This window comes from Eutrigla gurnardus, assembly GCF_963514095.1.
Source record: "Eutrigla gurnardus genome assembly, chromosome: 9".
Lineage (NCBI taxonomy): Eukaryota > Metazoa > Chordata > Actinopteri > Perciformes > Triglidae > Eutrigla > Eutrigla gurnardus.
The window spans coordinates 20,391,056-20,410,543 of NC_139923.1; the positions used below are offsets into that span (position 1 = coordinate 20,391,056).

Consider the following 19,488-nt stretch of genomic DNA (forward strand, 5'->3'; position numbering starts at 1 on the left):
ATGCCCTTAAAATGGTCATTTTCTGCATTCTTTCACCAAATAGTCCATCACTTGTTTAGTTTAACTAAAACAACTCTTTTCAATCTGTTTTAAGCAATGCTCTTTCAGAAGTCAGTGTTTTATAAAGCGATAGGGTGCAGATTTGGTTTTATGATCCACTACTCGATTTTCCTGTCCTCCAGAACACAGAAGAATCTGTATTTTTCCCTCCACCTACGGTGGCCCACAGGGAAAATCAGCTGCATTCCAGCATAAATACATGAGAAAAAGCTACACAAAATGTGAAATGTTTCTTTTCCATTATTTTCCATATGAGTTAGATAACATCCCAACCACGCAGGTGCGTCTGGCTTAAGCCATCTCTTACATTCCTCAAATCCAGAGGGGCTGCATAACATCTCAGCCCTGGAGGCTCATAAACTATAATGAGCGTATTCAAGGAACTAGTGAAGTAGGTATTACCTATAAATCCTCAATGGATGTGACTTTGTATTCCACCTGGGTGTCAAACTGTGTGATATAAGCAGTGAACGGCATCCTTTAGGTCCAAGCACTGCTTGATCTTCCCCAACATAAGCAGGACCTGCAGCAGTGTGATTTGTAGCACAAACAGGCGCTGATGGGTTCAGGGCTCAGACCTGGTGAGGTTGAAGTCAAGTATGTTTTTGGATGCTTTGAAGTACGAATGTAAAAACAAAATGACATATGTGCATCTTTTGCCCTGTACCTCCCCTGCTTTGTGACCTGGCTTGAAGAACATTTCACCCCTCAGGTACAGTAAATTCAGGAAGGGAAGGAAACATCATTTATGTCAGGGTGTTGTGTGTACTCATGTGTTAGCGGTTGCACTCTCTGACCTCATCCCTGCGTTCGGATCCAGGTCTCTGTTTGTACCACCGGATCTGAGACTGTTGAGATTTGGGGATACACTCGAGGAAGGTGGAGTTGCTTTGCACCCCATAGAGGACCTTCTCCTCCGCCCATCCCCCAACGAGACCTAAAGAAAACACAATATCAATCTGTTAGTGAGTATTTTCTCTGGTTCTAAAAAAAAGGTGCAGGTTTCTGGCATGGAAAAGAAACAGACAGGTAAGGGCTGAACTTCTTAAGAGAACGAGGTCTACGTACTGTCTGCTGTGTCCCAGCATTGACTGGCAGGGTCTCCATGCTTGATGTCCTGGCGTCTGGCTCGTCTGGACAACACACAAGGTGGAGAAGTTGTTTCAGTAATACCATCAGATTTCAGACATGCAAAACACAGCCACAATGAAGGCAACACTCAACAATTTAAAAATAATAATAAAAAACATTTTGAAATCATTAAATATGAGTAAAATTAAAGGGACAGTGCCAACAACCGCGTATTCTCATACAAAACATCATTCAAATCTGTCAGAATGTTTTCTCAAATGTCAAATGTGCATATACTATTAAAATAGGAATGCTGTTGTGAACATGTGAAGAAATTGCCTGCAATTCTTTTCACAAGCATTTAAAATGTGATTTCATCTGACAACTGATTATTGGTAACTCTCTTTGTCTTTCTGTGGTTGCAGAAGAGGTTCAGACTTCAGAAAAAATGCCTAAAAAAAGGAAATGCAGATATATTTATTTTTTCCCACATAAACTATATGGTATACATTTTAAAATAAATAAATCAAAATAATGTCTCTTTGGCCTCTAGATGGTGCCGCTCACTTGGGCTCCTTCGGTTTGTATTGATTTCACCATCTCGGCCTCCTGTCAGACCTGTGTGGTGGGACATCTGTAGCCTACGCTCACTGTGGAGGAGATCAGCTTTCAAAGACCCTGGAGACCAAACGCAGAGCCCCCACTGTTCCACAAATCATAACAGCATCCCCACTGGCCAATAATGTGGCAGTGTGACCTCTCACTGTAGGGTATATATTCTGGAGAGCCTCAATGCGTGCGAGCAACCGCACAAACAAAAAGACACACAAGGAGTATGCACACATATGCTTTTGCACCTCCAGGGCTCACTCTACAATCGTGGCATGGCAGTAGCATTAATCAGTCTGGACCATCTCTCTAATCAATACCTTAAATGGGCGAACACCCTCTGGCATGGAAAAAAACGCCAAAGAGGTGAAGAGAACCAAAATAGAAAACATACATAGCAACTATGAACTCCGCCTGCTTGTTCCAGAATAAAGAGCCAGCCAGCCAGCCACACACACACACACACACACACACACACACACACACACACACACACACACACACACACACACACACACACACACACACACACACACTCCACAAAGAACTATAGGCCAACAAAGGGTCAGTATATAAAGCAGTTTATAGATAAACATTTTATGATTTTCTTGTTTTTTTTGGATCTCTCATATTTCCAAGTGTATTGCTGTGATGCTAAGCCACATAAAAACAGTTCAATAATTAATGTGCAACAGCTCTGCACACCCTGAGAGGAAATACATTTAAAAGTAACATTTTTAAGAGTACACTGTGAATTGTGAGTTTGTGTATGTACACACGTGTGTGTCCTGCTTACAGATGGTTACATGTTTGATTTTTGTAATTACCCATGAATAGTCTTATGTGTTGAAAAATGTATTTCACCACATTTTAATTAACAGTGCTTCATCTGCATGTTTATTTATGGTGATAGAGTGGATGATGTGAAGTAAAAATAACAATTAAAAGGGTCGTTTCTCATGCTCTGCGTAATGCCTCATACTCTGCAAAGTGAGGTTGGCATACCTCTTGGATGCGGGGACGTATTGTGAGCATGTGTGTCCGTCCCAGGCACAGTAGGGGTCTCGAGCCAGGCAGCATTCGGCACAGGCTTGGCCGTACAGGTGACATCTACTGAGTGAGACCTGGGCTAGCCCTTCACTTGAACCCACGTAGAGCTGTTGCTATAGTGAAACACACACCACATTCTGCTTGAGGAAAGGTAAACATACAAATCAATTTCAAGTTCAAATTTATCACCATAACGTAATTCTTGGTTATAAGAGCAAGAAATGTTAGAGAAAAGGTAGGAAAACAGAAGCAGGCCATAAAACACTGTGTGGTTTGTGCATAAAATATTTTTTTTTCCACATATCAATTCCTCAGGGTTCCTACTGTGAATTTAGCTGAAGAATAACTGGGGGTCGAGGCTGTATAACAAAAAGACTTATTTGCAATGTCCAAACCCGAAACTGATACATGAAAGAAAACCACTCAGATTTTTCTGAATGTAAGGGATTTTCACTCTAATGATCTGCTCTGACTCGTGACTCGTGATTCCTGAACAGAACTTCCAAGCATCCTCTGAAAAAAACTAATAAGCATGCACATGCAGACACAGACACACGTCAAACGCTGCTGGAGATTAATGGAAGCAATGATTGGGGTTGAAGTGTCTACTGACACCCCTGACCCGAAGATAATGAGGCAGGAGGAGGGCAGAGGGCTACAAGAAAATGGGGAAGGCTAAAGAGACAGAGCAAAGTGAAATAGATGAAAAAAAAAAACAGCATGTCGTGTGCCACATCAGGGACACACTGAATGCATGTGGTATGAATGAAGACGGGGAAATAGTGTCAGGAAAAAAAAGGATGAGAATGAGGTCAAACCTGTTTAGGAGAGATCTCCATAGTGAGGATGGATGTGGGAACCTGCAAAAAGTGAACACCTCAATAAATATACACTGCTGGAGCACTGTTTGAGTAAAAACAATAGAACATTCTGAGGAATGATGATGTCTGATGAATCAACTGGTCCTCTGAGGACAGCGAGAGAACAGTTGGCATTGTCTATCAAAAAGCTCGGAGCAAATAAAAGCGTGCAAGTCTCCTGTTTCTGTATTTGTGAGTGTAGCTGTGTTGCACACAGAACCTTGAAAACTTGAAGTTCTTCAAGCACCACTTCCTCTGTTGGCCAGTTGTCTTGAGTGATGCTCACCACCTTCAGAATTGAGCCGACATCTATGACAGAGTGAAAAAGGATGCAGGATCGGCATAAATCACAGACAAACCACTCATGAATGTTTTTTTTAGAAGTGAATCATGAAAAACAGCCAAGTGTGGGCGCTTAATTATTTAAGGTCCATACACTCTCTTCTCTAAGGCAAATAAAATGTCAACACTGGTTAGCAAATCACATTCAAGCCAAGGACATTTCATAGTGATCTACTGCCCTCTGCTGGTCACAGATGCAACTTCAAGCGACGACTGAGAGAAATGTGCGTCTCACCTGTTCCCAGAAACATGACCTCATACTGTCCGTCCTCCGCCAAAACCCTGTCGACCACGATCCGAGTGAGGGTGTAGTCCACTCGGATGCGTGTGAACACGGGACGGCCGGTCAGAGGGTAGACGGAGCGATGCATGAGAGGGTGGAACCGAATGAAACTGACAACCTCGTCTGGGAAGTCTTTGGTGGTCTTGATCCGCGGATCGTACGTCTTGCTGGGACACTGAAGGACAAAACGAAAACAAATTTGAGCTCGTCTAAAGCTTCACAATCACATGATGATTTCACTCCCTGACGACTTGGCTTCTGTCTTACAATGTGATAGTGCATGTCTCCCTCTGGTGGTCAAACGAGGGACAGCGGGAGGCAAAGCACATCTGGAACATCTGTATCACTCCAGCTCCCCCCCTTGCTGTGTACACTATAGCTGAAACAGCTGTACACCTTACACTTAAGCCTCTATACATCCCCTTTCCTCCCTTGATTGTGCTTTGTACAAACAAAATTAATTCAGATTCAACATGTCGAGTAACCTCAACGAAGCCAAGCTTGTGTCATACATCATATGCAGATGTGAGCGAGCATACCCTCCAGCATCTTGAACGCTTCATCCTCGATTCCACCACTTTTCAAATTGTTGCAATGTTTATTATTCTGTAATTAGCCAGATTCACTAATTTGTGAAAAGAAAATCATATATATAGCTAGGAGCGATCACGTATGAGTTTGTCTCTGTGCTTTTCACTTGGCAACGCACCGTTCCAGGACGGGGATATGGTATCCTCCCCTCGTATTCCACCCATCGGTGGTCGGGCCCCTCCTTGTGTGCATAAGGTCCATTAAACGCGGCCCTTATGTCCGCCATGCTGTACACACACACTGCTGAGCCACGGAAAATGGAGCTGAAAGAGGAAACAAGAGAGCGGCTTACGGCTAGGGAAGAAAAGGAGAGGCCACGGGGTAGTGTTTATGATGGTGTGGTGAATACTGAAGTTACCTGGAGGTGGTGAACACTGCATACACTTTGGGGTTTTTGTCATCTCTGGTCGGGAGCAGAAAGACGTCCTCTACAAATAAGAGGGGAAACGACGTGGAGGTTACTTGTTTATCTGCACAAATTAGATATATTTCTACCACTGCTGACATGGAATTCAGTTCACAATCACTCACGGAGCTCGTCAAAGTGTGTGTCCACTCCGTCCGGGCCGGGGATCGAACACACGAGTCTGGTTTTAAGGAAGGTAGTCCATTTATTGGTCAGACTCCTGAGCCCACCCACATCATTCTGAAACGCAACCACATACGCTGTGTCAAAACCACAGTCAGCATAGTGCAGCTGTCCGACGTGACCAAGAGACCGCCACAATTAATAAACGCACACTTTGTACTTGAACCGCAACCACACAGCGCCGCAGCCTGGCTCTGATTTCCTGCACTAATTAGGAAAATAAACAGGTGAACCGCATGCCTCTAATACGGATCTGCTTGTTTAACCAGCACAAAGGGGACCCTTCTTGTTAGCACAGTGACAGGCGGGAGTAAGGGAAAGAGAGAACATGTCGAAGGAGAAGAGAAACAAATGGAAGTGAAGAGCACTAAAATCAAGTGATGCTACGGACTCATAAGGTTTTATCGCAGCATATGAATTGCTAAGTGGCATCCTTTGATTGAGCCATGGTAAGAACATTCAAGTGCACCTCGTTGTAATGCATAGAAAACACAAACCCACTGATGTTTATAAAAATGTAAGCATTAATGAGGATGTTTGACAATGGTGATAATCTTCAAGGGGGACTTTTACATGCACTTTCACACTTACAGATAATGAGTGTGAAGGGGAAAAAATAAAATGCAAAGACCAAAAGAGACAGATAGCCGAAAGAGAAAGAAGAAGAGAGGGTAATTGTAATTCAGAGGAATTTCCTTCCAGTCTGCCTTGCAGCTTACTCCCAAGTCATAAAGAGGCTGAAAGGGTTTTCCTAAGAATGTAGCAATAGGCCTCTGAATGCTAATAGCAAACTGCTGTATGGGCTAGTCCCTTTTGGAATGACTAATGGTACAATGTATGGTGTATTAGATTCATGGTCCCCTCATTCAGCTGTGCAGTGCCATCCAGGCTTATAGCTTCACATGTTGACAACATGAACTTTTCGCACTGAAACATGATATTCTTCTCAAATTGCAGCATCAAACAACTGACATTCACATTGTTTTCGTGTGGAGAGTTTGGCATTGTGCTTCTAACCACAAGATCTTTAAATGGTGACACAGCTCTCACTGAAAATTGAATTGGACAAAAGCATCTGCTAAATAAACATAACGTGTAATGTATTGGGATGCAAAAAGTCTTTTTTTATCACCCTTTAAATAGAGAATGCATGCAATCCATGCAAAAAAAAACGATGATGACAGTGAGGCGGCGCAAAGATCTACATTGATCATTAGCAGTGCACAAAGGGGCTTGAACCACAATTTACTGGTCCTGGCAGACTCTTTTAGATGTCTAAGAAAAGAAGAATATATCAGGAAGGCCTCCTCCTGGGGGACATAAAACACTTCTGTAGAAGCTGACACGAAGATCCTTATCCCATCAGATCACTGTGGGAGTTAAGACTCCTCCAAATTCTGCGAATTTGGTCTTGCACTCCTACTTGTCTTTCTCTATAGTCTCACTATATAACACCTGCTGTCTTCCAAGCAGCATTTCTCTTATTACCAACTGCGTTTCAAAGTCTCCTAGTCTGTGTTTTTACTCCTCCATCCCCTTCTTTCTCCCATACCTGCCCCATCATGCCTCTCTACACTGTACATCCCACTTTCTACACCTCTCTCATGTCATATATCCCACCTTGCACACACGAGCCACTCGGGACAGGATGCTCTTGTCGTTGCCTTCCCACGACACCTCGCGGAAGAAAAAGTATATCTTGTCATCGTCGGGGTTGTAGGTGTCTGCAATGGGATGAGCCGATATAAACCTGGCCTCTGAAGACACAAAGGAGGAAAAGGGAGAGAGAGTGTTAACATACTGTACGTCGACTAATGGATTTGCCATGCGCTGCAGCCTGGAGGCGACATTAACACTACACTTAGCACGCATTTATTTACAGTCTTGCTCTATTTCTACAGAAAGGTCTGATTTATTACCCGTGGTGTCTACTAAGCTAAAGCTCGGGCTGCACATAAATCCTCAAATCGCTGTATAGTTTGATACATGGTCTAATACAGTGTTTTTCAGGATATTTAGCTTAGTTTAAAAGCAGTTTTGTTTACTTTTGTATGATTTTCAGCCTGTTAAGAAGCAGCGTGGCAAGATCATCTTTAGCTGGAACACCCAGGTGCAAATATCTACGCTAATCACGTGTCCCCGGTGTTTGAAGCAGCCTTCAGACCATTTAATTAAACGTAGTCACTTAAGGGCAGCAACACGCTGACATACTACCACCACCTTATAAAGATTTAATACCCCACTCTCACATCCAGCACAGGGAAACACTGCCATTCATTTGCAGCCGTGCAGCTGCTAAATGTTCCATTAGCTTCACCGGTTAGATGCTAACTCCGTCTGCACTTTGGTGCTGGACAGGTAGCGATACGGTGGGTTTATCAAGCTATTGCCTCCTGGAAAATAGTTTGATGAAAGTAGTTGATAAAACTGTAAAGTTGCTGTAAAACTAAAACAAGAAGCTGAAAGATGATAAAACAGCCCATAGAGGTGAAGGGGACCTTCAGAGTTGGATCACCGTAGTCCAAAGGCTCACAGTAAGTGTTGGACTGACGTTACATCAACATTAGCTCAGCCCCTAGAAGCCGAGCCAACCACCAGAGGGTGATTCCCCCGACTGGAACAGCTTAATGTACGATTGCTAACACGCGACAGAAGGTCATTGTTAGTCCTCAGTCCTATGTTCCACAGGCTCGCGGAACAGAAACACCGCAGGACGCCGCATGCTCTCTCTCTCTCCGCCTTCCCCCTGCGCCGACACATGCACAGAGAGAGAGAGAGAGATAATTACTCCAAACATCTCCGACTGTGCTCTTGTGAAATGTGGAGACCATGTGTAAGGATTTAAATCCCGGTGACAACTGTTGATACACGACAACCCATCAGTGGCTGTAAAACCCTGGAGACCTGAGATGTGTACAGAGAGAGAGAACTCCCTCCTCTGCGATGACTGTGCATGCCCATGTGTGTGTGACTGTGTGTGTGCGGTTGTGTGACTAAGAACGCACATTTTCGTGACACACTGTAAATCCCCCCGTAGGTGTGGTCCCCGCTCAGCCACAGCATTCATATAAAAGTTCCAACTACATGAATAAGTGGATTGTTTCCTCGGCGCTGGAATGTCAATAACCATCCTGAGGGCACAGAGAGGCTCTTTGTGTCCGCGGAGAGGCTGGAAGTTTGGAGAAAAAGCAATAACAGGTTTTTTTTCTGAGAGCGTTCAGCGCGTGCGTACCGTTGATCCAGTATTCTTCGGACATGTCCGTGCGGATGAAGTGCTGGTCAGGCGGAGGGCCGAGGGAGCGCGAGAACGTGGTGTCTTTGCCCAGGAAGTCTGACGATGTGCCCGCGTAAAGGTACTGATCTGGGACAGACACGGGTAGCACATAGGGAACATTATTGTACAGTCATATAGCAGGTATTCAATGTAAAAACAAACCACAGAATTGAAAGTTTTCAAACTAAAAAGTTATTGTTTATCTTTTGCTATTTCATGTGTTTACCTCAGAGAAACTATGTAGAAAAAACATTCCAAGAAACAAACATGAATGAGAGAAAATGCTCAAAAGCACTTGTTGTTTACATGGTTCTGCCAAGTTAATGTGTTGTTGCCTGAGAAATCCCTGCTTGCCTCGTTCTCTAGTGAAATCATTTGCGGAAAAGTGCGAGAAAAATAAGACACGTGCATAGAAATGCACTCGGCCCAAGTGTTTTGCGACGGCTCGTATTTACCTGTGAGGACTGAGGTGAATGGCTGCGAGGGATCAAAGGGACATTTCAACCTGCCAGACTCCACCGTGCCAGGCAGCAGATGAAACACGCCATCCTGCCGGGGCGAAAATGAAGATCGTGTCACACTTTCAAGTTAAATGTGAACGTGTGTCATTAGTCCTGCTGAGATTTGTGCGCTCACACCCCTACCTCTCTGGGGCCGGCGACTTCGATGAAAGCACAGATGGGCTGGAAGGATCCCGTCCCGCAGGCGTAGACGTGGGTCCGGTTGTAGTTGTGGAGCACCCTGACAAAGTTGGCACACTCCAACTGGGATGAGGAGTGGATCAAGAGCAAGGATAAACTATTATAAGACATGTGATTTAACAGGTATACTGTATCTTATAGCACACACAATGGACGGATACACTTAGAATCTACGTGATTTCCTTTAGAAGCACTTACGTTTGCGTTTTTGCCTGCCAGTTTGCAGACATCCATTTGGTCCCGGGGAGCAGGCCAGTGAATCTAACGGCAGATAAACAGTCTCATCATGTAGCATGCCGTGCATAATACTCCCGTTTGAGCATCTCTACACTGGCTACTTGTGCACTTTAGAGTTGGATATAAGATTTTATGGATCACTTCAAAGGGAACTGCTGACTAAGCTCCTGACCCCCTAACCCTTATATGAGCCTAAGTGCTGCCCAAGATCCTCCAGAATGGCCTTTAAGTGGCTCTTAAAGGCTAAAAAACAAGTGGAGACCGGGCCCATCGGGACCCCTCAAGTCTGGGATAAACTGCCTGAGAAGTTCAGGCGAACCAGTTTTATTTTCTCCGTCAACAATGTGCTTTTAGTGACACAATATTGTATATGACAATATTTACTGTAATGAATCTAGATTTATGTTCTTCTCTGAACATTTATGTTATTTTCCTGTATTTTACTTCCCTTTGGTCTATACGTTCCCCTGTGTTAAATTAAAATGTGCAACATAAATAAAATGAGCGGAACAGAAATGTCACTGCTGGGTTCTCTCCAACATTTTGCAGATTACTAACTGAGTGATACAATAACAAACACCTCCAGGTTTCTGGTACGGGAGAGCCATGGACGTATAGCGCCCAGTGTCCCTTCAATGTACCCTGCCATGTCCACACATGTGTTATAACAGGCTTATGTGCTTAGCGTGTTACCTCCCCTCAATCCTACCAAGGAGCGCTATCGCCAAACGTATTCACGGGTCCGCGGAGCTCGAGCACGCATGCAAACACACCAGCACAAATAGTAAAATATCCCATGATTCCGTATGATGGCATGCCGCCGAGGACTTTCGTACAGAAGACCAGTGTTACGATGTTATGCGTTGCCTGAGTGTGGCGAGGGGCCTCGGAGGGGCTTGAACTGGTTTTGAAAGACTATGAAGCGATCGGTGGCCTAGATTTTCCAACAACAGGAATGCTTGATAGCGAACTATTCGGTCGTGTTTTAGTGCCCGAGGTCTCTTCATTAACTGATAAACAGCACGATTGCTTTTTTAGATCATATTCACCGTTGAGAGCTGATCCCAGAGGCCAGAAAGAATTGGACGTTTTGGTGCATATCTCCCTGGCATCGGTATCAATAACCAAAGAGGCGATGGAAAGGCAACACTTTGAGAGAGTTAAAACAACCAGATAAAGATCAAATAAACACACCGTAGACCCACTTGCGGATCGACCTCAGCTGCATAAACACACACTCACATCTACAAACTCTAACATGTGGCATCCGTTCCAAATGCATTCGCGTATTTGTGCACTCCGTAAACGCGTATGTGTGTGTGTGTGTGTTTGCGTGTGACCTCCACGAGGATGACCCTGACCTCGCCAGACAGAGCCCAGACTCAGTTTCAGACTGAGAGGTGAGCTCTTCTCTAAAACAATACTCGGCTGAGTGCATTTCAGCCTAGCAGCAAAAAAATATCTTACATCACCCCGACTAATGGCAAAACAGGCATTAAGTGTCGCAGTCGGAGGATGTGGGGATTTTGGAAATTGCTGTAAACACTTCAATGTCTAAACAACCTCTCAATTATAGCAAATGGCCTGAACAACTTGTTGATTCTTCGATTTGCTATGTGAGTTTGGATCGTTCTATACCCTTCTTTGTATAATTTGCACATTCTTCTGCACTCTTTGCAGTATACGTAGCGTACCTTTCTTGGGGCTCTGGCCAGATTGTCAGGGTCGAGCAGGTAGACGTGATCCCTGGCTCCCAACAGAAGACGACCTCTCTCCTCATCGAGCAGCAGCGAATGGGAGTGGAGGCCATCGGAGGGGCCCATGAACAGAGATACACTGCCGGCTTGCAGCAGTTCTGGCTCAGATGGAGGGACAGACAGACAGACACAGAGACAAACAGAGAGGTGAATGAATCCATGCGGTACAGAGTACGTACAGAGCTTACATTCAAAAGCCCACCATGTACCATTGAATTATAGTATGTTGGAAATAAACTGTTTCAGCAGGATTACGCCGTCAAGCTTAACTCATTCTCTTCACTCATGCCAAAATCCCAAAGACAAGCACTGGGTTTCCTCTTGCAGGGAGAAGAAAAAACATGCCTCGGCTTGAGAAACATGCGTAATCCTCTGTGGTTCAACACCTTGGCTACACATGTTGATAGAGAAGAGATACAGTAGCAGGAGAATCCAACAGCACGCTATCTCGATATCTACCTAGGGGTATTTTCATACTTCATGTACCATGAAGATTATCTCTCTCAGTTGAAAACAAGGTGATGTGCTTATTTATTCTAGAAACCACTCGTCCCTCTACCTGTACTCTCCTGACTAGACCTCATTTTGTAGATGACTGAACAGCTTCATAAACATGAGCTGTGGCTGTACCGTATGTCCGTCATGGGCAATGTGAGATTAGATCAGGATAAGAGCAGGTGGAAGACCTGTTGCTCAACCATAGCTTGGTGTTTACTTATAGTGGCAGCATTTTCAATAAACCTGTAAAGTACACTGTAAGTGGGCGGTGCTCTGTGTGAGTATCAGCTGGGTCCACTTCTTGGGAGCTTTGCACCGACCACATTCTCAGCTCGGCACTGTGTCCTTGATCTCCTTGATCTGAGAAAAGCTCTTCTATCGTCAGGCTTCTTTTCAGTTTGCCAGTATAGCAACATGCCTTGAACAAACACTGGCTCAATGCGAGGGGGAGTCCTGTGGGAGTCACTCTGAAAGGATTGACATTGTGATTACCCTCTTGGTGTGAAGGATTGGATTGGAGAGGTTACCGATCCTTAATATTTGAACTGCCAGGACCCCCTCCACACCACGCGATCCTGCCTCCTATGCACAAGCTCACACACATGCTCGTATCGCTCAGCCCTACACACACAGGCCTGCTAGCCATTGGCTAAGCTAATCTGCTCTGTAAACACACAGCACTATGAGCCCTTTGAAAGGGCCTGCTTAGCTGTTGCTGCTTAGCATAGTGCTCCACAACTTTCTCCAGAGACGAGAGCCCCCCTCAACAAAACTACTTTTGATTAGCTCTTCTGTTGGAGCTCGAGACGCTCTCATCCACACATTTATTTGAGTATGATATCACCATGTTGGCTGGCTGCCAACCGGTTGATGCTCCACTGATGAACTAGATCTAAGCCCTGTAATACTTTAACGTATGCTCGATGACCTCACACGGGATGAGTAAGTTAATGCTTCATCAACCGCAACCATGCTTTCTGCTCCGAAGGTGGAAGTGAACATACTGAGCGTGAAGTGGAAAAGATGCATCGCTGTAATGACGCTGTATGGGAGTCTGCCATATGTTCTGGGGGAAGAGACTCACATCACTTGAGCATGACAATATTCATTGGAAGTACCTATTGATTATTATACAAGGCCACTGTTCTCATGTTGCATGACCACAGGCGCGGTCGGCCGCTATTAATATGCAGTGAATGATGTTCTGTCTTCATGTTTCATAAGACATAGAGTCACGTAACAACCGGCAATCTTGATAAGAACTAAAAGGTAAAGAAACCAATAAAGACGAGCTCAAGAACGGACGGTTCATCAGTGAAATGTTTTTTGATCTGCTGCACATTTGTTCACTAAATGGATATTAAGCAACTGTTTACAAGAAGGAACATGTCCTACAAATCCACTGTATATGACTAATAATAATAATAAAACAGGCCACAGGACTAAGCATGTGTTGTAAATTAATCCTTTTCGGTCACACATTAAAAACAAAGACATAACAATCTGAATTTGCAGCGTATTAAACATATTTGAACCAGATGATTTCCCTTTTTCGTTTGGCAGAAGGCCACGATGTCTATGTTGTGACTCGGGACCAAACCTAAACTCGTGCCTCGAGATGTGTTTCTCAGGGGGAAGTTCATAAGTTTGGAGTCGATAGGCAGTTGTTTTGGAAGTCTTTGAGCGTTTCACCCTTCACTCGGGAGGTGATGTGATGTTTGAAAAGTGATCACTGGGCGGTGCTGCTTGTGAGGAGTGTGCAGCGACGAGACGATGACAAGATGTGTGCATGATGGGGTTGGAGGTGAGTCTAAGGTCCAGAGGAAACCACTAGTCAGGTGGCTTCTTCAATTAACGGGTTTAGTCAGCCGTTTTCATGCAATAGTCAGAGCCAAGAGACATATATATATATATATATATATACGCAAAGTTATATATACAGTATATTGGCCCATTAAAATGCAATCACATTTTCACGTTCACATTATTTTACCAACTGATTGGTTTGGAACAAACATAAAATGAGGCGAACTGAGGAGCTAAACACTAGCCTAACTGCTGCGTAAACACTGTCCTGAGCAATCATTCTTCCTTCAGCTACTTCCATATATTTATGTTGGACACTCAGAACATGCATGTGTATCTATTTCCAGCTACGGGTTTAGGACGCCTTTGACCAGAGGGGAGCTTTTGTGAGGTTGAAGTCAGAGTGAGTTTACTTTTGGCTCGCAGTGGGGATTCAATTTTATGGAGAAGGACTGAAGTTCATCTGTGTGGGTTCTTCGGAGCTGATGCTTAGCATGAGGGGTCGGGGACTTTGAAGTCAAGTTTGCACTGGAGTTTAGAATGGGTTTTAAGGAGAGCTATAATTCAGCTTTCCCCCCGGTGGCACAAAGCAAACAGTTGACGCAAAGCTAAACACTTGGACACGGTGCACATTGCTGCGACTCGCTAATATACACACAACAGATTGAAGGACAGTTTCCTATGGGCCGATTGCATCAACATGCAATTATGTTCTGTGAAAATAGTCTTTATGAACTCACTGCATGCTTGAGTATAAAAAGTGTATATCAGCGAGGGGATTCATACATCGTGTAATAGAAGTCACCATTTTTTTGTGCCCATCAAAAGGGGAATTGTAAAGTTAGCTAATGGATCAGTAAGTGAGTCTTACATGGCTCACTCTGCTTTACAGTGTTGTTTCAAAGACCATTTAGATTAACAGCACAACTGAGAGTGCTAATCTCTCGTTTCACCTTTCTGGCTTGGCTGTGAGCACGAAGCCACAAGAGGAACGGAGACAACACATTAAAGGGAAAGAGAAAGTCAAAGCTACACATGGCCTGTGAAGATGCACCCTGGATGGAGAAAAGGCTAAGAGAGGAAAACAAATGTGAAAATAAAAAATAAACAAAACCATAGGTGTGAGTCATGCAACTTGAACAATAACTCAGCTGTGCAAGTATTCAATGACGAAAGTTGCTGGCAGAAGTTAAAATATTCATAATGGCCTCAAATTACTTTATTTTCTTCTCAAACTGCGATACTTAAAAGTATCCAAATGTAAACATGTATCCACCATAAAATAAACAGAAGTACGAAACAATATTTCTTACCTCTTTGGCTGAGTTTGACCCTGGGGACAGTTTGTTTGATGCTCGCTCCAAAAGGGAGGGTGGCCAACAACATCAATCCCACTAATGGGACCCAAAGATGGGATAGTAGCTTAATCCTCTTCCCTTTTCTGCCATAATTACTGCCAGACGTGCAGTGCAGAGCCCCGACTTCATCCAGACTCTGATTGCCGGAGTCCCCTTCCTTCATAGTGTGTGGAGTGGTCTTGTTCCGTTTTCACTCTGTCCTTTTTTCTGCAACCCTGGAGGGAGACCAGAGTAAAGAGTCAAGCTAGGGAGGAGCGATTCATAAGGGTGTGTGTGTGTGTATGTGCATGAGTGTGTCTCTCATCTGACTTAGCACAGGATATGTGCACAGGTTTGTGTTGGGACTATTCACTCGTTTCACCATGGAGCCCTACAGGCATGTCCCCCTCTCTTTACCCGTCCTGCATCAGCTGTTGCCCCTCACCGGATTCCCCTTTTGTGTCGTCTTTAAATCTGTTTGCCCAAAACAAAGGTCACGCGAACAAAAAACGGTCACATTCTGCTATCGCTCACTCAACCGAGCCTCTCTCAGTCCCTGTCTCTCCCCATCTGGCTTCTTTTGACTTGGACAACTCATTTAATCCTTTAGCTCAATGATACTTGCCAATAGTTTTCGCATTGGCTGATGACCCTGTCGGCTCCTCCTTTGTGTCCTGTAAAACAATTAACCGCGTCCCGTCTCCGACTTGACAGTGCATTAAAGAGGTCCGTAACGCAGACGCAAGTTCACACTCAACGGGGAAGTGAGACGTACGGGTGAACAGTCATGGGAACGCTCGCTGGCTTTACTGGCACTAATAAGCAAAGAGAAATAGAGCCATGTGTACTGATTGAACACGGAACTACGTGAAATCGTCGTGGCAGGAACGGGACATGTTGTGGTTATGTTCGGTGGGGAACTTTAACATTTAGATATTGGAAAAAGTGACGATGTAACTGGTGTGACATTTTGAACTCGGAAATGTCCGGCTTGGATGGCTATTTGCATTGCACTTACGTTACTCTTTTCATTGCTGCTGATTTCAAATAGCCTTGCATGTACGTGTGACCTAATCACTCCTACATGAGATGATAGGGAGTGATCATTAAACGTCCCTGCAGGTGGATGCTGGGGTGGTGGTGGGGCTGAAGGTGCAGCTAGAGGGAGGGCTGACCAGTAGCAGAAGCCTTGACAGGCAGAGTCAGGGAGAGTTTTCAGCTGTAAAAGACTAATAGAAGCGCATCACGTGCGGCAGCTCGAGCTTGACTGCCTGAAATAGCTCGTAAGCGTAGCTCCATATATTTATAGGCATCTACGGATCTACTTTCTTAATTGATTGTTCCAGATTGGATCCGGTGCAAGTCAGCACACATGTATTGGTAGTTTGTGCCACCTCAAGAAAAGTGGTTTTCCTCAATTGCTGTGAATGTAGTGCATCACTCGATCCAGCGACTGTGTGTGTACCGTGTTTTTAAAGCTGCATTCCTGCACATTCCACAGCCATTTCGCTACTAATTAACCAAGCAATCGATGAGGAAATTAATGAATGCATCAAAAGAATGTCTCCCTCCCTGAGACCTTCTTGCTCCTCGACTGCCTTCATTTACTTTCCATCCACACGTCTCAGATAACACACATTAACCTGTGACAACATTTACAATGTCAACCTAAATTAATAGATTTGATGTGGCAACATAACTCAAATACCGAAAAAAGGGGGCATGTTGCTTCCAGTTAGAAGAATTGGACACATGGAAATGATGTAGGTTGACAATCTGTGAACGTACATTCATTCACACCTACACACGGATCTGCATGGTTGGTTGACAGACAGATAAAAAGGTTGTAAAAGTACAACACATTTCACTTCATTTATTTTCACTGTCAGTTTTGGCATTTGGTGTTTGAGACATAGAGAATCAGGGGCACCCCCCGTAGCTTTAAACTGGTTAGGATTAGACCATGATAAACAGACTGCTGTTTACTCAAGATGACAAATTGAGGCTCCTTCACACCTTCAGGGTTAGAAATACAGATATAGAGCTGTTGGTGATGGATGGGCAATCGGCAGAGAGAGTGGGCAGGTTTAAATCTGTGCGGTCTTTGCACATTCTGTGAGCAACGGGGACGCTGCTGGCGGTGGGGCTCATCCCCCCCCCCCCCCCCATGATATCTTCAGGGGGAGCAGTGACACGATTTCACCCAAGTGAGTAGCGTTCGAGTAATGTATCTCTCTTTGCCGCTCGAGTGCCCATATCTATCAGCGATACGGGCCGTGTAGCGGCCCTCGAGAAGAATAGGCGCCAAACAAGAGGAGAAAGCTCAAGTGTTTGAAGAGGAGCATTAAAAACTCTCCATCTGCCGGGAAAAGGATGACAATGGGAGACGGTTGCGCAATATAGCAGGGAAGCACATAATATGCCTCGCCAGTCAGTCAGTACTGTGGAAAGGGTGAGTAATAGAGATAAAAAGAGAAAGAGAGGGAGAGAAGGAGTGTGTGTGTGTGTGAGAGAGAGAGAGAGAGGTGCGAAAGAGAAGAAACAGACAGCTTGTGCCATGTGGGTTAGGCTAACACCCCCATTTCCTGGCGCTAGAGTCCCTGTTGTCTTTGGCAGCGTGGCCAGCACGCGGTGCAGGGGGTGATGGGAAACAATCCTGATGGCAATGGTGACAGATTTAAAAGTTAGCGGCCAATATGGGGCTGCTGGCTTCTGATCTCGACTTGACATAGGCGTCGCCTATTCAAATATACCGGCTTCTCCAATTGTGGGGCTGGACATCACACAATTACAGTGTTGTGCCATAAAACAACCATTCACTAGCAGTTATAAATTAAAAAAAGAATAATTTTAATCATAAAATGTATGACTAAGATGGGGTATAACAACTGTACAGTAGCTGAACTTTTAAAAAGAAACAATATTACGAGCAGAAGTTGTCAGCAGACATGGAGCAGATGGTGAAGAAGTGCCCTGGCCACGGGCATTCTCACACAGAGACCACCCCTAATGAGGCATTTAGCAACACCCAGGTGTCCTGTAGAGTACACTATTATCAAGGCCCTCCATCTCACCAGGACACAGTGCATTAGCACAGCTATTTGTCTTTATTCCCAGACCACAGGCACTGACCTGGCAGAACAACATAGGTAATTGTTTCTAGCTCTCAAGATATTGCTTGTTTTTCTTGGCAACAGTCAATCATCTTCTTTTTTTTTCAGCCTTGAGTATGTAACTCTCCTGTGAGTCTGTGTGAGTTCATGTCTCAATAGGGAAAATACAGGACAGCCACCAGGCCACGCCGGATTTTCATTAAACACAAAAACAAAGCATCTACAAGTTAAAGTTAAAGTCGTTCTATTGGCTCCGGTTATAAACAGCAGTAAAGAAGGAAACGTAACACTGTTCAAATACAGACAAGCGCCGCTCTTTATCTTTATGTCTTGTAATGTAGTGTATATTTTATTTACCATAACAAGACGTCGAGAAACAAAGTGAAATAGTCTCCAAAGCATGACAATAAAAAATAGTAATATTGATCTGAGGAGCCCAGCATTGATTCCTTCTAACTCCTGTTTAAAGTATTTTGCCCTGATGCTGTTAACACATTACGCATATGATGCAGCTCTCATAACTGTATACTGAGAATTAACTGTTGCCTGAGTGCAAGTAAATATGAAACGTGATCCTTGTGAGATGCGAGATGATTATGGACTGAAATCAAAAACCTATATTCTATTACACTAAAGCTTTTTGGAAACTTACATACTTTTTTTCCTTTATTTTGTTTACTCAAGTCATAAAATAAACATCAAGGCAGCAAGCTGTTTTATTTAAGTTTCAAATTAAAAAAAAAACCATTACTCCACTTTTTGGCAATTTACTAGGGAGTAAATTGCCAAAATATCCCCATAACATACAAATTGTTACCATCCAAACAGCTACAGATGAGCTGTGAAGTTGAAGTAAATTAGCCCTAAATAATGAATGGATGAATAGTCTGAAACATGTCAGGTGAATATATTTAATAGCTCTCCATGGATCATTAGAGAAATCTGCATTTCCAGCAGCCGTTTCCCTGCTAATAAATCCTAAAAATCAGAACTCCACAGGCTGTCTGATCACAGATCGCCCCTCTCACACGACTAAACAACTCTGACAGTTAACTCCGCTGCCCTAAAAGTGTTTACGTGAGGATTTCTCCGAGCAAATCATTCAGGCCCTGTTCTGCATCACATAAACACATTCACAACACCACATTAAAATAACATCTCATGACAAACACTTTGCTTGGAAACCTCTATGCATGAAAATCAGGGAATGGTAATGCCCAGACGAGACAACATTCCAGTGGAATTCCTTCCGTTTTGGCGGCGAAGAGCATGTCTGGGGAGGAAAAAAACCTACGGAGGTGGATAAAATT

General features: G+C 44.1%; 1 protein-coding gene across 1 annotated transcript in view; it reads right to left on the minus strand.

Moving 5' to 3' along the window:
* sema3d (sema domain, immunoglobulin domain (Ig), short basic domain, secreted, (semaphorin) 3D) overlaps positions 1 to 19,488 on the minus strand; it is a 29,142-nt gene that overhangs the window by 7,174 nt on the left and 2,480 nt on the right. Inside the window, exons 2-17 of the mRNA XM_084018535.1 lie at positions 15,042 to 15,301; positions 11,362 to 11,522; positions 9,629 to 9,691; positions 9,374 to 9,493; positions 9,185 to 9,278; positions 8,688 to 8,816; positions 7,076 to 7,212; positions 5,398 to 5,512; positions 5,225 to 5,294; positions 4,985 to 5,129; positions 4,228 to 4,450; positions 3,871 to 3,959; positions 3,609 to 3,650; positions 2,746 to 2,903; positions 1,129 to 1,193; positions 858 to 997 (exon numbers count right to left, since the gene is read on the minus strand). Coding sequence (XP_083874661.1) covers positions 858 to 997; positions 1,129 to 1,193; positions 2,746 to 2,903; positions 3,609 to 3,650; positions 3,871 to 3,959; positions 4,228 to 4,450; positions 4,985 to 5,129; positions 5,225 to 5,294; positions 5,398 to 5,512; positions 7,076 to 7,212; positions 8,688 to 8,816; positions 9,185 to 9,278; positions 9,374 to 9,493; positions 9,629 to 9,691; positions 11,362 to 11,522; positions 15,042 to 15,249 — 1,959 coding nt within the window. The 5' untranslated portion in view covers positions 15,250 to 15,301. The remainder of the gene's footprint in view (positions 1 to 857; positions 998 to 1,128; positions 1,194 to 2,745; positions 2,904 to 3,608; positions 3,651 to 3,870; positions 3,960 to 4,227; positions 4,451 to 4,984; positions 5,130 to 5,224; positions 5,295 to 5,397; positions 5,513 to 7,075; positions 7,213 to 8,687; positions 8,817 to 9,184; positions 9,279 to 9,373; positions 9,494 to 9,628; positions 9,692 to 11,361; positions 11,523 to 15,041; positions 15,302 to 19,488) is intronic.